Source organism: Gavia stellata, chromosome 27 (genome assembly GCF_030936135.1).
Source record: "Gavia stellata isolate bGavSte3 chromosome 27, bGavSte3.hap2, whole genome shotgun sequence".
NCBI lineage: Eukaryota > Metazoa > Chordata > Aves > Gaviiformes > Gaviidae > Gavia > Gavia stellata.
Window position 1 is genome coordinate 8,657,116 of NC_082620.1, and position 15,223 is coordinate 8,672,338.

The 15,223-nt window shown below is 49.8% G+C and overlaps 1 protein-coding gene across 1 annotated transcript in view; it reads right to left on the minus strand.

The window, feature by feature from the left end:
* Positions 1-15,223, minus strand: part of MEGF6 (multiple EGF like domains 6) — a 105,650-nt gene that overhangs the window by 55,175 nt on the left and 35,252 nt on the right. The window contains exon 4 of the mRNA XM_059829874.1: positions 113-235. Within this exon, the coding sequence (XP_059685857.1) occupies positions 113-235 (123 nt within the window). The remainder of the gene's footprint in view (positions 1-112; positions 236-15,223) is intronic.

The window sequence follows — 15,223 nt, forward strand, 5'->3', positions numbered from 1 at the left end:
TCTCCCTTTAGCAATGCGGTCATGACCGCCCCGCGGCTCCGGCGCAGATCCCCTGTGCAGCCCTCGCTGCCGGGCTGGGGCTGCGCGAGGCGGCTGCGGCCCCCGGCCCTACCTGCGCACGCCTTCCCGTCCTGCTGCAGCCGCAGCCCCGCCGCGCACTTGCAGTAGAAGCTGCCGATGGTGTTGCAGCACTGGGACTCGCAGCCACCGTTCCCCACCTCGCACTCGTTCACGTCTGGAAGAGAGGAGAAGGGGGAGCACAGATAAGCTTCTGCTGCCAGACCGAGCTGGGATACCACATGAGAGGGAAAACATTTTCTTTTCAGCTTATTTTCCTATTACTAACTTTTCAGTGCCAATAAGAAAAAAAGCCCATTACCCAGTACAAAATGATCCCCTTGTTACGTGCTCAAATGCTTAAGATGTTGCTACCCAAAGGATTCCTACCCTGGATGAACATCGGCACTCACATGGATAAAAATATATTCATTATCACAACAGGATGCCTCACTCTGTAATGGCCATTTTGTTCACGAAAATGAGAAAACCAAATTTCTTTACATTAAAAAGCTGTTGTTTTAGAAGTTTTACTTTCTTGTCTTAAATCAGAGGGGTGGAACTATTACACTTTTCCACTAAAATCCCTTCACATAAACTCACGCCAGTTGCCTGAATAGTATTAATCCAGAAGACTAAACTGAAAGGTTATAAAAATGAAAACGTCCACACAGAACACCTTCTCTACTACTTTTTGCAACTCAAGTCCAGAGTAAGTCACGTTACCCTACCAAAACCAGAGATTTCTCTTCCCCCAAGCAGGGTGTGGGCCAGACCTTTGGGGAACCCCAGCACCTTTTTCAAATCACCTTTTAAATAGAGGGAATGAGTGAGCACCAGGTGCGAATGGAGGCTTGCCCCCCCCTCGCCTTCTCCTTACCTAAACACAGGCTCCCTCCACTCCTCAGTTCAGCTCCGACAGAATTAACAACTGGGGACCCAAACGAGCCGCAACCTGTACGTCCCCTCTAACTCTGAATAGCATCCTCCCAAAAGTCCACCTGGAAGCTATTGATAAGCCCTGGAGATGTGTTCCATCCAAGCATTTTCACACCTCACCAAAATACATGACAGACACTTTAATTAGCCCCAAAAAATAGACTGTGTATGCTGCCAAGGCTCCCGACGTCCAACATCTCAGCTGGCTCCGTGACCCCAGACTAACAGACCGGAATCTCCAAAACTGGCAGACAGTAGCCCACAAGCACCGGCAGCCCGGGCTTTTCGGGGAAGCGCGGCAGCGGGAGCGGGCCAGGCGGACGGGGAGCCTCTCCCACAGCCGGGCTGCAAACCCCTGCTCCCGCACAGAGCCTGCGGCCGCGGTCCCTGGGAGAAATACCGACCGCTCGGCCAGGACCCTCAGTGCCTGCCGCAGCCCCTGAAACGTCTTCCGCCCCCAAAACGGCGGAGGGAGCTGGCGGCGAGGCAGGAAGGAGGAAACCTTGCGCTGCATCAACGTTAGGCCGTTTTATTATTTTCAGCTACAGATCAAAATCAGGCCCAGATTAGGAAATGCCAAGTTTCAGTTAGACATGTGAAATATATGAGGAGGTTTCAAAAAGATCGATCAGTTGTTGGCATATTCTTGGCATTTGGCACTAAGCAAGGCACTCTAAAAATGTATCTGTGCTTAAGAAGCTGCTTTTTTTGCTCTGTAAAGAAGCGTTTCCTTCTTAAAAGAAAGTAGAAAAATGGAGACAAATACTGTTTTAAGGCATTTGGTCTGGATGGAAGAATAATGAGCTGTAGCTTTGCCAGAAACGCATGCTTCAGCCATACTCTGTACATTTCCTTCTGCTACTGCAGATAAATCTTGGTTTTCTTTTGCTCACCCGGAGCCGGCGGAGCTTGCGGCCTTTCGGGAGCCAGCCCCGTTTCCATCTGCTCTTCGCTCTGAGCCCGACTCGAGCTCTGCTGCCTCCAGGGCCAAAGACAGACAGACTCCTTCGACAAGCCACGGGGAACAAGGCAAGGTCAGGCACACGCGAGGGAGAGCGCACACAGCCCCCGAAAGGCAGCCGGTCCGGGTTTGCCTCGGGATGCTACAGCGAGGTAGCCTGCAGGCTGCCGGACAGCCGTGGCTTCTTAGAAGAAAAGAAAAAAAATGGTATCGAGGCGAGCTATCGCATTACGTTTTAAATTAGTGGTTCGCAAACGGAGGACCGCAAAGCAGTGCTGAGCGCCGGGGTACCCTCCACGCAGCCACGTGCAAACGGTGCCGCTCAGGCTGCTCTCGCCCGCTGGGCGAGCGTGCATCTGGGCAGCGAGCAGCTCCGTCCTGCTCCCACAGCTGGCCAGCTGCTGCGTCAGACTCCTGCTGTTCAAACGACACGTAGCCGCAATCTCGCGCCGCTTAACGAGCATACGTGGAGCAAGTCGCTCCCGCGAGCGCCACGTGAAATTTCACGTTGGATGCGAAGAAAGGTGGACATTGAGTTAGCAGGGTGGCACGATGCAGCACTCGCACACGCAGCGCTTGCCGCAGGCGTGCCTGCAGCAGTCAGCAGGGACGGGGACAGGGATGGGGACGGGGACAGGGACAGGCAGAGCTGCCACCGCACCCTGGGCACCTCCGCTCTCTGCCGTCAGCGCTTCCCCCGCCCGCGGAAAAGGTCTTTGCAAAGGCAGCTGTGCAGCAATGCTCTATTCAGCGTAAAACAGGCACTAGTGACTCCTGCGATAACAATAATAAAAGGTGTCTGCGGGTAGCACACAAACCTGTCAAGCCATAAGGAATTCAATGTATTGCCAGCCGAGAAGAGAGTTAGAGAAGGACAGTGATCAAACCAAGGCCGATGTGATCAAAGAGACCCACCATTTAATTCCCTCAGCGTTTTCTAATTCAGTCCTGTCTGGGCTCAGAGTTCCCTAACTACTTCTGAAACACCAGACCGTGCAAGTTTTGTTTTACTTTTCAGAAATCCTAAGACCTGCTAGAGCTTAATGAAATCCCCAAGGGTTTATATTTGCTTAATCCTCCCGGTGCAGCAACCTGCCAGCGTTAGGAGACCCACAGTTCATTCCAAAGGCTTTGTGTGAGAGGGAAAGGCTACGGGGTGGTTAGCAGGAGGGCTACCCAGCGGTTCCCTTGCCTTCTCTCTGACGATGGATTTTCACACTATGGCTGTTAAAAGTATGAATTCAATAGCCCCATAAATTTCAATTAGATTTTCAGGTACTGTAACTGCCCAAGTGCAGTATCTGTGTGAAGAAAGGTATGTTACCATCACAACTGCGAGAAGAAGAGTTTTTTAAAACCATTTCTGGAAAGTAACTGTTTGTCAGTTAAAGGCTTTCCTATTTGCACCAAAGACCTGGCAAAGCTTATGCATATTGTCCTGCTGTGAACTGCTTTGCAGACAGGTGCCAGCCCTGGCAGCTGCACTAGGTGACACCACGGACCCCGGTTACATCTCGTAAGAAAAGTGATTCTAAGGGCTGTGAGCGACGCTCACAAATACCGGGGAAAATTCTTGTTCCTGCTCTGTCCCTTGCTCCTATAACGATTATCACATGGTTTCTATTTCCACAAACAGTATCGGTGGTTAGACACATGGATTGGGCAACGCCGCATTTCAAAGAAATGCTTACTGACTGGTTAGGGAGAGCAGAGGGGGAATTCGGAAATGCGACCCTGTGGGGTTTTGTGAAACTTAGAGAAGGCTTAAGAATTTGAAAACCTGATGTTTTCGAAGCTAAAAGGGCAGCTGGAGGCAACGAAGCATCTGTCATGCTGAGTTCGGCAAGGAAAGAGGAGTAAGAAAGGCTCATCGGTTTGAAGGTCCTTCCACAACACAAGTAGCCTGCTAGGAGCGTTCAGGGAGAAGTTTATGATCCAAAATTTGTCCGTCTTGTCCTGCTCGTCCTCATAACGTTTCCTGGTTTAATAGGCCTCTTGCTCAGCTTCTTGCACAGCAACACCTTAGAGCTACGCCTGTGGGATCCGTCTGTCCCTGTGGAGGAGACCCTTCCGAGGCCATAAATCCAGATGATGACCTTATGAAGGATTAGACAGAAGCCATAAGGGGAGAGGGAAAGACAGCTTGAACACCAAGGAGCAAGGCCAGCTGGGGCAATACGAAGTATGTTTGCCTCGAATGAATGTCTACAGAAAACAGCAGCCGCGTTTCGAAAGGATTCGAGCAGCTGGTTGCTCTGGGTGTGCTTTGCACCTTGGGTCTCACGCCTTACGGTTCCGAGGCAAACGCATGCAACCCCCAAGCAACCAGACAGCCAGAAATCACAAAGGTGCCTTCAACTGAGCATCTGACCCTTTTGTGGGCCCGCGCCAGACCCCGATGTCCTCCTGCCCGGAGCAAAGCCGCAAAACAGCCACCGGCTTTTCGAAAGGCTTTGCTGTCAGGGGAGGAGTTTGTCGCTGAGCTTGAAGGGCTCTGTAGCTCGGCTGGGTATGTGCTGGATACAGCTGAAGTCTAGCATGTTTGAAGGGGTTTTTTATTATTATTGGGTTTTACCAGCAGCTTTTCTATGAAGTTCCCTTTCATCTTTTAAATGGACACAATCTCAGCAGCTTCCCCGTAAGCCGTAAGTTTCCCCAGAAGGATACAGCGAGAGCAGGAGTTATTCTTGCCTCCACGTTTTGTAAAAATAAGCATTGTGGTTAGACTCTGCAAACACAACTTTCAGTTTCTTAGAGCTTGTATTTATCAAAGCATTATGAAACTTCCTTCCTCCCCGACTGAAACATACGATTCGTAAATAAAACAACGAGCGTTCCTCATCCCCCAACTCACCACACGCTCCAGCGTCACCGCTGCCCATCTACCCCATACGCCTCCATCCCGACCTCTCGCTCCTGCTCAGGAGCCGCTGCAGCTCAGAGCTGACATCTGCTCGATCTCCAGTTCGGTTTCACGCCGCTGCTTCCAGCGAGGCACCCCGACTTTCTAAAGGGGGAATCCCAGGGGTCCCCTTGAGGCGATCAAGCAAAGCGTGAGAGCTCACAACAGGGGACAGTCCTACGCTGGCCAGGACAAGGACCGGGAGGCTCAGTCTTTATTCCCCATAGTTCCTCCTGAACCTGAACCACTCTACCACCGGAGCACACGCCTGTCCCCTGCCACTGTTAGCACTTCAGAGCACTAATTGCCGTTGCACTCCAAGGGCATTAATTGCCAATTAGGGCTGAAGAGTGGCTCTGGGATACTAACAGTCCATCCTTGTTTTGAAAAGGGGGAGAGACTGAGGTTAACCATTTTGCTATCACCAATTTGGGGCTGTTTGGCCACCCTGAGTTATAAGATCTTTGGACAAAGGATACCTTGAAATTGTAGTCAACCCCCCCAGCGCAGAAGGATGCGATTTATTTTGCCTCTGCCAAGCAGCGATGAATCAGCTGTCACCACCAGCCGGGTGTCACGAACAAAGAGCGGCAAAGGTTGGTCCCTAAATCAAACCTGAAGCTCCTGAAGCTGCGAGCTAACTAGGAGCAGCTGTGCTGGAATCGGTCCTCGCGGGCCCTCGGCACACTGCGGAGGAAGGATTATATATTATTCCCTGGGGGTTGTCGTGCATCTTTGAAACAATCCATTAGTATTTCAGAAAGGTGTGATGGCTGCGGGCATTCCCTCACTCAGTGTGCTTGGCTTACACTAAAGGTTTTAGGCACGCATGCCATGCGCCTCCCAAAATTACAAACGCGCTCCTCTTCTCTTTTCCCCCCAGGACCGGCGCATTAGGTGCCAAAGGCACAGCTGCAGGCGTGGGGCAGGTTTCGGGCGCGGGTTGTGTTACAGCCCTTGCAGCCGACACACCAACCCAGGCTGGGCACTCTGAGCAGACACCGCTGCTTCTCCCCTCTGAAGCACCAGCGCTAACCCAGAGCTGCTTCGCTACCGTTGTTCTCGGCCGATGCAGTCGAGACCCGAACCTGGCCCATGGGCCACATACTCCTGAAATCATCGTCTTGCGTCAACTTTTTTCATCAATCCTGCCTAGAGCTTTCTTGGACTCGTATTTCCTGACAAACTCAAAACTCAGTTCAAGTTCACTGAAAGGTCTGAAATTCTTTCAAGGAAACCAGGACTGGGTTTGAGCATGAAAAGGGCCAAGTTACCATTTCCCACTGAAGCCATGCAACACTCGCAGATCCTTCACACTTCTCGTAGGGAATCCAGTCAAAGTATGTCATTCTGGCTAAAGTCTTAGGCCTGTCCAAACTCCGTAATTCAAATCCAACCGAGAGACTGAGCTCCTCACTTGGACTTGAACCTTGCACATTTTTTTACAAGACAATCCTGGGGAAGAAAAGAGGGCAAAGTTACACGTGGCTCAACAGCAAGGTATGAAATGACCACAAACAGCTTCATCGGTGCTTGGAAACATGACTGCAGGTGCGCAATCACCCGTAAATGTTTGGGGTTATGGATGTAAGTCTGCTGCAGATTGCTCAAAAACCCAGCTGTGGAGGGGAGAGGTGAATGGAGGCAGGCCTGCCTGGGACCGTTCCGGTTATTCGGGTGCAGTTTCTGTGTCCTGATTACTCCTATAGCTCATATCACCTGCGAAATGTGACTCTTCACCTGCATTGGATGATTTTTCAAAACGAGAAAAAAAGTCAGCGTCCAAGAACACTGCTGAGTCAATCCGAACCTCGGCAACGGAAGGGCGGTATTTCGTGCACTCACCTTTCCATTGCGGTAACGCAGCAGAGGACTCGCGCGGCGGCTGGAGCGTGCGCGGCGCTCTGCTCGCTCCCCCCCGCAGATTCCCTGCAGACCCTTGAAACCAAGTATGGGTCGCCTCAAATCACACCCACAGGCTCCACCTATACTTGATTTCCAAGGTCACGCGCAGCAGATGTCAAGGAGCTCCCGGAATCCTGCTCCCCGAGAAAGGCTTCTCCCTTCCCTTAGTTTTATTCGTACATTACTGAAGTGACATGTAAATGCAAATAAATTCAACTGAAACTTCTTAGAAGAATTCTGATAAAACTTGGTTTCCATTAATCTGTTTGTAAAATACATACGTTTGCTTTTTATTTTTTAAGAAAGAGTTAGGAACAGATAAGAAAATATCATACTGAACTTTCACGCATATAACACATTTTTCCAGATAAACTGTGCTCATTTACAACCACCAACCTTCAGATAATTCACATCCCCACTAAAGGTAGGCAGGAATTGGAGGTTAATTGGAGGTTAAGGAAAGATATATTTGCAGGATAACTGGTAAATGTCTGTTTTGTTTTCTGCTTCTTTCCCAAAGGACTGGCAGAGAAAGGAGCGCTGCTGCTGCAGCGTGATGCGGCGTGACCGGAGCGCCCAGGCAGCTCTTCGGCTGCATCTCAGCCCCGACCCGAAACAGCTCGAAAACCACGCACACAGTGCTCCAACACGTTTCAATTTAGACTTCAGCTATCACCTCGCTTTTCTAGCTCTCTGCTCCCTCCAGGCAGTGATCGCTAGAGGTTTTAAAGCATTGCAATAGTTTATATTCATGCTCATTATCTTTAGCAATTGTTTACCTACCTACGCAGAGCCCAAGCTAGCCAAAACCAACCGTAAGGGTCCTGTGATAAAACCACCACGGAATTGTATAATCCTTCCCAGATACAGCCTGCCCTGCAAACATTCAAAGAAACCCATGACATTTGAAGTGGCAGGGCTGTGATATGAAAAGAAATGTATCATTTTAGTTAAATTAAAAAAAAAAAGAGTCCATCCATATTTTTAAGCAGCTTTGTAGAAGAATACTTAGACTTTTAACAAGAATTCAGTCACACCCAACTAATGACCATGTTTCTCATAAAACTAAATTCATCCTCTTTGGAAGAATTTCGTCCTGCCTCACACCTCTGCAAGATTTGTTTCAAGTATATTCTCAGTCCCCAGCTGAGTCCAAATCCCTCCTGGTATCAGAAAGGGCAGCGACTAACTCCCTTCTCTGCATCGTGCCTTTCCTCCTGCACTGCACCGTGCAGCTCCGCTTACCTGTATGTATCACCCTTCTGGCGTTCCTTTCTGTGCTGGCTCAGAAATGTCCTATTAAACGCATCAGTGTAGTGTTTCTGCGCACAGACAGGACAGACCGACAGACCAAAGGCTGGGCTGGGTTTCGGGCTTGCCTTCGGGACCGCTGTGGCGTCAGCACTGGGCTCGGACGCTGGCTCACAGGACCTTTGGAGGTCCCCCGTTCCCCTTTGCTCTGTGCGAGCACAGCGTCTGCCAGGAGCCGCGTCCCTGCCACCATCCCTGCCCAGCCCCGTGCGAGGAGCAGCCCTCTCCCGGCAGCGAGGCTGGCAGCGCTCCAAATCAAAGCATGAACTGCATGTCCTGGGAAACGAAACGTTTTGGAGGATCTGCATTTTTGCGATGGGATTTGGAATTACAGGTAAACCTGGCTTAATCCGAACAGTTCAGAGCCTCAGGACCGAGGCTGAACTTGGCAGTGGTGGTACCTGATCTGCATCAACCTGGCTACTACGCACCAGCATTCACAAACTCACTTTGACACCTTTTGCTAGAAAAGGCTTGAAATAAAATACTGATAACAGTAGGTATTCCTATTCTTTATGAGAATCCCCAAGTCATTTTAAGGAAAGCAGAATTCAAGCACATCTGGTATTTTATTTATGGAGGTTACACACTCCGACGTGAAAGAAACCGTCCACTTAAACTGATAACAAAAAAAACCCACTTTTCCATCTGCCTTTGGGCTAAGAGACCATTAATACTCACAGACTATTGTCAAGCGACTTTACAACATCTTGTAAAAAGGCCTGAAGGAAGCTTAAATGCCAAGAGGCCCCAGTTTGGTAGCATCTGGCCTTCCCTTGAACAATGGCTGCCCCTTTCCAGCATCCCCAGCAAACACACCATGAAGCGACAGAGTCATCTCCCAGCTCAAAAGCACATGCAGCAGCCAAGTTTTGGGCACTCAGGGCAGAGAACGTGACCCTCGATCGAAAAAGGAACGCCTCTGTACATTATTCTGGTGACCCCTAATAGGTAAGCGCACTCCAGACCACACAAATCACCTCCGCTATTTGCATATTCGCAGTTCCCCAGAAAGGGTGCGGGTGCCGGCAAAGCCGGAGGAGCATCACTGCCTCTTCCCGGGGCCGAGGGCAGGGAGGGCGTCTCTCCCCGCAGCCCGCGCCAGCCGGGCCAGGTTGGCAAACGGAGTGCTGGTGTTTGCCGAAAGCATGACCGCGGGAACCAGGCTGCGAATGGGAACGTCGCTGGCACCAAATTCCCTCTTCAAGTTAGAAAATAACGATCACCGTTTAGGCCGTGGGAAGAGGGGGGGAAGCAGGACTCCGGGAGAGACGGTCTTGCTGGGCTGTGGCTCAGAGGCGAGGGCTGTGTGTACCGGGCTGCCAGCCGGGAGAGCACGGGTGGGGACGTGGCGTGCGGCTGCAGGTGACACGCTGCAGCACCCGGCTCGGCTGCACCTCACGAGGGCCCTTTCCCGCCGAGCGCAGGGAAGCTGCTCCCTTCCTGGCCACGAGCAGCCTGACTCCTCTGCGGCTCTTACTGTGACTTTTCAGTGGAGCCACTGCGCGGATGGTTTGGACTCTCTTTGCTCTCTCCAGTCCTTCACGTTCGTCTTCCCTCATTTTGGTGTCCGAGGCGGCTCTGGCGCTGCCGGGATTTTTCCCACGAGCCGCGAGAGGGACCCAGCTGCTGCCGACAGCCGGGATGCGGCAGCTCTGCTCGAGAGGGAGCAACAAGTGAGAAGCAAAACCTCAAGTACAAGCAGCCCAGCCTGTGCTGCTGTCTTCAGTCTCATTCCTTCTGCTTTCGGCAGCCCATTTCCTCACCTTGGATCGAGCACGCAGATTGGATTCGTTCCCAATATTCAGGGAAAAAACCCCTTGCTGCTGGGATCCTTCCTTTTGCACGTCCTCTAAAGGCTGCCGCAGCGACTCGCCTCCCATCGCTCAGCCGAGACATCCCCGCTGGGTATCTCAGCAACTCGCTAACCCCACAGCCGCTTGCACGCCAACAGCTAATTACTGGCAGCTCTCTTCCCTCTCTCTTCACTTAAACACAGTCTTTATTATAAATATAGGGGAGTGTACGTCTGAGGTCAGCTCTGCACTCCAAGCAAGACAGCCGCATGGCTTCCACGCTCCTCGCTGGTGAACCGTCATCCCCGGGAAAACAGAATTTCTTATCTGCGAGATGCAAACCTCATATCCTCAGCTGGCTCAGCCCCAAATACCTCTCAGCGATACTGACCTGTTGCCTATACGGAAAATCATCTGACAGGATGCTGTGTAAATGGTTGCTGGGCGTTTCTCCTCCATGATGGTCCAGAGAACAGTCTCGCTGCCTGGGACCTCGTGCTTACTGCACCGAATAGGTCAGCGGAAGGATGCTTTTGATTCTCTGTTTCAGAAACCGTCCGTCCTACCCGACACCTCTGCGGTAATGCCTGGGAGAACAACCGTCAGCGCGGGGAGCGCCCGGACTGCAGAACTCGCAGTGCCGCGTGGACTGCCGTCTGCTGCTGTCTCGTGAGGAACAGCGTCGTTGCCTTTTCCCATCATCATCTTTCTCCTTCTTTTACTAAAAGAATTTTTAACCGCCTAATTATTTGTTATTGCAGAGGGAGAATTTCCATTTCCCGAGCTTTTCAGGCCCCGAGACCTGCCTTTTTCCTCTTCGGCACGTACAATTGCAAGCAAGCACGAGCTGGCCACGCAGAGAACTTTGTGGTAAACTCCAGGTCAGGCGAGTGTAAGATCGAACCTTCACATTTAGTATTTACAAGACTAGAAGCTTTTTGTCATATACTGCTGGTGGGCAGCATCCTTCCCCGGCCCGGACACCTGCGTTTCTTGAATACCTACTGCAGGTGGATGGTTCCGGTCCCCAGAGCTCACAACACGCAACCTGCAAGGTAACAGAGGCTTGTGGCTACCTTTCCCAATTCCGGATTAATTTCTTAGAAAGGATTCTCCCAAAGTATATAAAACCTGCAAAACCTGTTTTTCGACAGAATCCACACTTACACGTCTAGTATTATATTACACATATATATAACTTCTAGCTGTAATGTTTTTTTCCCCAAAAAAACCCTATAAGCTTTAAAAAAGCATCTTTTTTCCTTTTTTTTTTGTGTAGGGAAGCGACCTTTAATGAGACAAAAAAATAAACAGAAGTTGCTGCATTTTGTTTGACCCAAGAAAATGAAAACGAAAAGTGCTAAAGCCTATATAGATTAAAGGTGGCTAAAATTGGGATAAAATAGTTTTTACCTAATTCCAAGGGGTAACCCTGCAGCTCCTCCATGGGAAGAAGTCTCACCACAGTGGGAGGGTGAGGCAGGCGCTTCAAGCAGAGCGCGGGCTCGCAGGGCTGGCTCCCAGCAGAGCGGAGAGGCTCTATCCCCTCCCTCTGGCCATCCGGAATTTAACAGACTTCCCGCTGCTCGGAAAGGGCCGCTGGCCGCACCGGGCCGAATGAATGCACTCCACAGATGACACCTTGGATAATTATTTTCTAAAACTCAAGTTGCTGCCACGTATCTTCATTACAACAGCTGTATCGGGGAAAAAAGCTGTGATGCCCTGAGAATTTGAGCTACTCTGTTTCACTGCCGTTATCACACAACCCATTTATTAAAGTTTACGTAACATTCTCCCAATAACAAGCGCTCCTGATAACCTAAAGGAAATAAGAGAATACGCCTTATCTAGTCCCAAAATGTAAGCAGTTAAGCGTAGCGCTAGCTGAACGGCATGGGTCCTAGACACTTCTGTGTGGCTGAATTTCTGTTGAAAGAAAATATTTTCAATTGTTTCTCTGAAAATCTGCCAAACAGATGAGCCAAGCATTGAAAGGTTTGTCAGCAAACCAGAAATTACACACCAAATCCATGCTTGGTGGGTACTTTTTTGTTTCTTTGTTGTTTTTTTAATTTTTGTTCTGTTTCCCTTTTCTACAACTCGTCACGCTCTGGGATTTGGTGTCCCGGGATGTAAAAACCCCCTTTCTCCCACGGTGTGTGCAGATCGGCCCGCGACCACACTGCTGCCTAGAGAACGCCCACATTGGGCTCGCAGAGCTGGGGAGCGCGAGTCCCCGAGGACGTAGCCGAGGGGCGAGCTGTTCGGCCCCGCGGTGGGGAACCTCAGGGACGGGGCTCTTCCCCCACTGCGCAATTCTTCCCATCACCGCAGAAAAAACCGTGCCGGAGCCCCCGCACTGGGCAGGGCGGAATTGCTTCTGGTGCAGAAGGGTATTGAAGGCGGAAAAGATAAGTTGCAAAATGCAAGGGTATAACCAGGCGTGTAAAAAAGAGAAATTGTAAGGATATATTACATATTTTCCCATCTTTCAGGGGTTCCTAACCAGATTCTCATCCTTACCCAGCTAACCATCTACAAACTCAGTGTCCTTCCATGGATCATATCAAACGCTCAAACAACCTCAGCCTGTCTCCTCCTGATCTACAAACAGCAGAGACACAATAAAACAGCCATGACAGACAGCACCGCCAGGAGATCTCTTTTTTTTTAAAAAAAAAGAGCACAGCCTTTCAAGAGAATACGCCTGATGCGATCTGCCGTGGTCTGCAGGGAGCAGATTATCTTTCACAACTCTGTAGCTTCCTGCAGTGCTCAGATAAAACTTACTCAGTGCAATGTCCATTGCTTTTCACAGGCTTTGTTGTTCACCCATCATTTCTTCTGCAATTTTCTGTCCAAACTGACACCACCTGAACTTTGCTGGTCACTTACGCGTAATTTTTCAAACACTTTTGATGTATCCGGTCTTTTCTCTTGTTTTGTTTCTCATAATCTTTTTGTCATAAACTGCACAGCACAAGGCTGTACCTGCTACGACAGGAAGGGCAATGCGCACGTCACTTCTGCGATGCTTGTTAAGGCATTTTGATGTAGAAAATGCAACAGCGTGCACATAAAGATTCACACGTATACATACACGTACATATGTATATACGTGCACTGCCTGTTTTAAGCAGAGGCTGGGGAGTTCCAGGAGCAAGGGACTAGAGAGCAAAGGTTCATTTTATCACAGCGGTATCATTCCCACACATACCAACCGTGTATGGGCAGTCTTAAATCCCCTCTGTAGTAATAGCCAACCTTTCCAGAGTGATTGCATTATCATTTTTGGCTCCCGTTAAACTTCTCTCAAATATAAATATGTAAGATGGCCAAATTACATTTAATCAATATCATAGTTAGGGCTTCACATTTTTATGAACTCAAAGTTCCCTGAGACAGTCAGTTGACCTACGTTGACCACAGACTTTGCAGGTCTTTTTTAACTCAACTCCTGGACTTGATGGGCTATGCCACGAAAAGTTCCAATGGATTTTGCCTACTCTTTATGGTATTTATTTTTTTAAAGAAGAGGAAAATTAAGCTCAAAGATTGCAGCGGATCAGTTTGGGTAAACACGTGACACAGAGATGCATTTCTGCTCATCGCCTTTCCCAGCTGCATTGCCTCCTCCAAGACAAGGTAATTATCTTTTCAGGGAAACTGTGACCAGGGGCTTCCCAGAAGTCTCCCTGACCTCATGGAGACTCAAAATAATGTCTGCGACCTCTTCATCCACATCGACATGCAGAAGCGAAGGGCTTGTTGGAATTCCTTCTTCCCTGCTGGAATGTGTGCAAATACCTGCTAGATCAGTGCGAGTTACTTCTTTAGGTTGTGAAAATGTTCTGGAGGAAGGAACATCTGCAAGAGATAACAGCTACGCAGATCTGAAAGTACTTCCATACGCATAACTAGCTGTGCCGTTATCTTCCGTGCAGCTTCCGCTAAGGGGTGAGACAAAGATTTTCATCAAACGTTCTTTCTCCACTCAGAACACATACATTTATTCCTATCAATGTTGCATGATTCCCTATTTCCTTGGCTTCCTGCCCGTTCCAAGCTTCAGCCAGACTTCAGCCCACATCACCAGAGGTATTCTCCGCTTTCTGGCCGTTCCTATCCTCTCTCACTGGCTTCTACTGAGGTTCTCGCTCCCTACTGCCGTGCCCAAGACATTCGCAGTTTTGGCAAGTTTCCCCTGTGTCTTCCCGAGGGTCCTGAGCAGACAGGGATGGGTAATGCCATCCAGCCAGGCTATTTCTTTACGAAGGTTACCCTCACTCTTCAAAGACTTACTCCCACTGAAGCCAGAGGCAACAGTCTGACTAGTCTCAGCGAGAGTAACCTTAGACTCTCAACTGCTGCCATAAAACCTTACGGACTATAAATACCTCTCCATAGTGGAGAGAATTCTTTTTTGACACATTATATAATGGATGCAATATAAAAATATACTGCGCTTGGCAGGCTTTCCAAGGCTTCCCTTCGGGAGCTCAACAAACGGGCTGGTGTTTGATGATTTTTTTTTTTCCACTGTATGGCCAAAACTGCATTTCACGGAAAGACGGGAAGATGGCTCTCCTGGGAAAGAACCTGTATTCCTCTTACGGAGAAGCTGAAGAGACTTCCTTCGAAGTTTCCAGATCTTTGAAGTGACCTCAGCTCCATGAGATCACGGATGCTTTTGCCAAGGCTGAGTGTACGAAGGTGTGAATGTCAGCGGCAGTTTTGACCTGTTATTAGTTGCTTCTTGCAGAGAAGCCCGTACCAAGGCGAAGCTCTGTGCTCACCAAGCAGCTGGTGATCTTCAGCTGCGTGTCCCCACGGCGCTCAGCACGTTGCCTCTGAACAGACCGCGGTTATGCCTCCTGCTCTCGCAGCAAAGCAGCCAGGCTAAGCCGGACTTACTGCCACGTATCTGAGGAGATGAGGCAGTAAGAGAGCATGGAGCTTTGTTCTCCCTAGTTACATCGCCTGATCCAAAGCCAATGAGATCCACACAGAATCAAGGAAAAATTTGTCAAAATCTAGTTGGAGGGTTCAAAAGAAACGCTGTTGCAACAGGCTAAGCTGTAAAGAGTTGAGGCAGGGACTGAAGAAGAGTGAACTGGCCTGAGTGCCAGATGCACGTGCACCGGGAGGCAGGAGATCTGGGCTCCAGATACATCCCAGACTCGCTGCATTACCTTCCTTCAGCCAAGTCACATAACCCGCCATTCTGATTTCTCCAGCTAAAGCATCAAAAGACATATCTACTTCACGAGCCCCTCGAGCTGTGATGCTTAACGCATCGGAGTCCATTAGTGGCTTTATTAGCTGCTATGTGCATGTTGCAGAGTACTG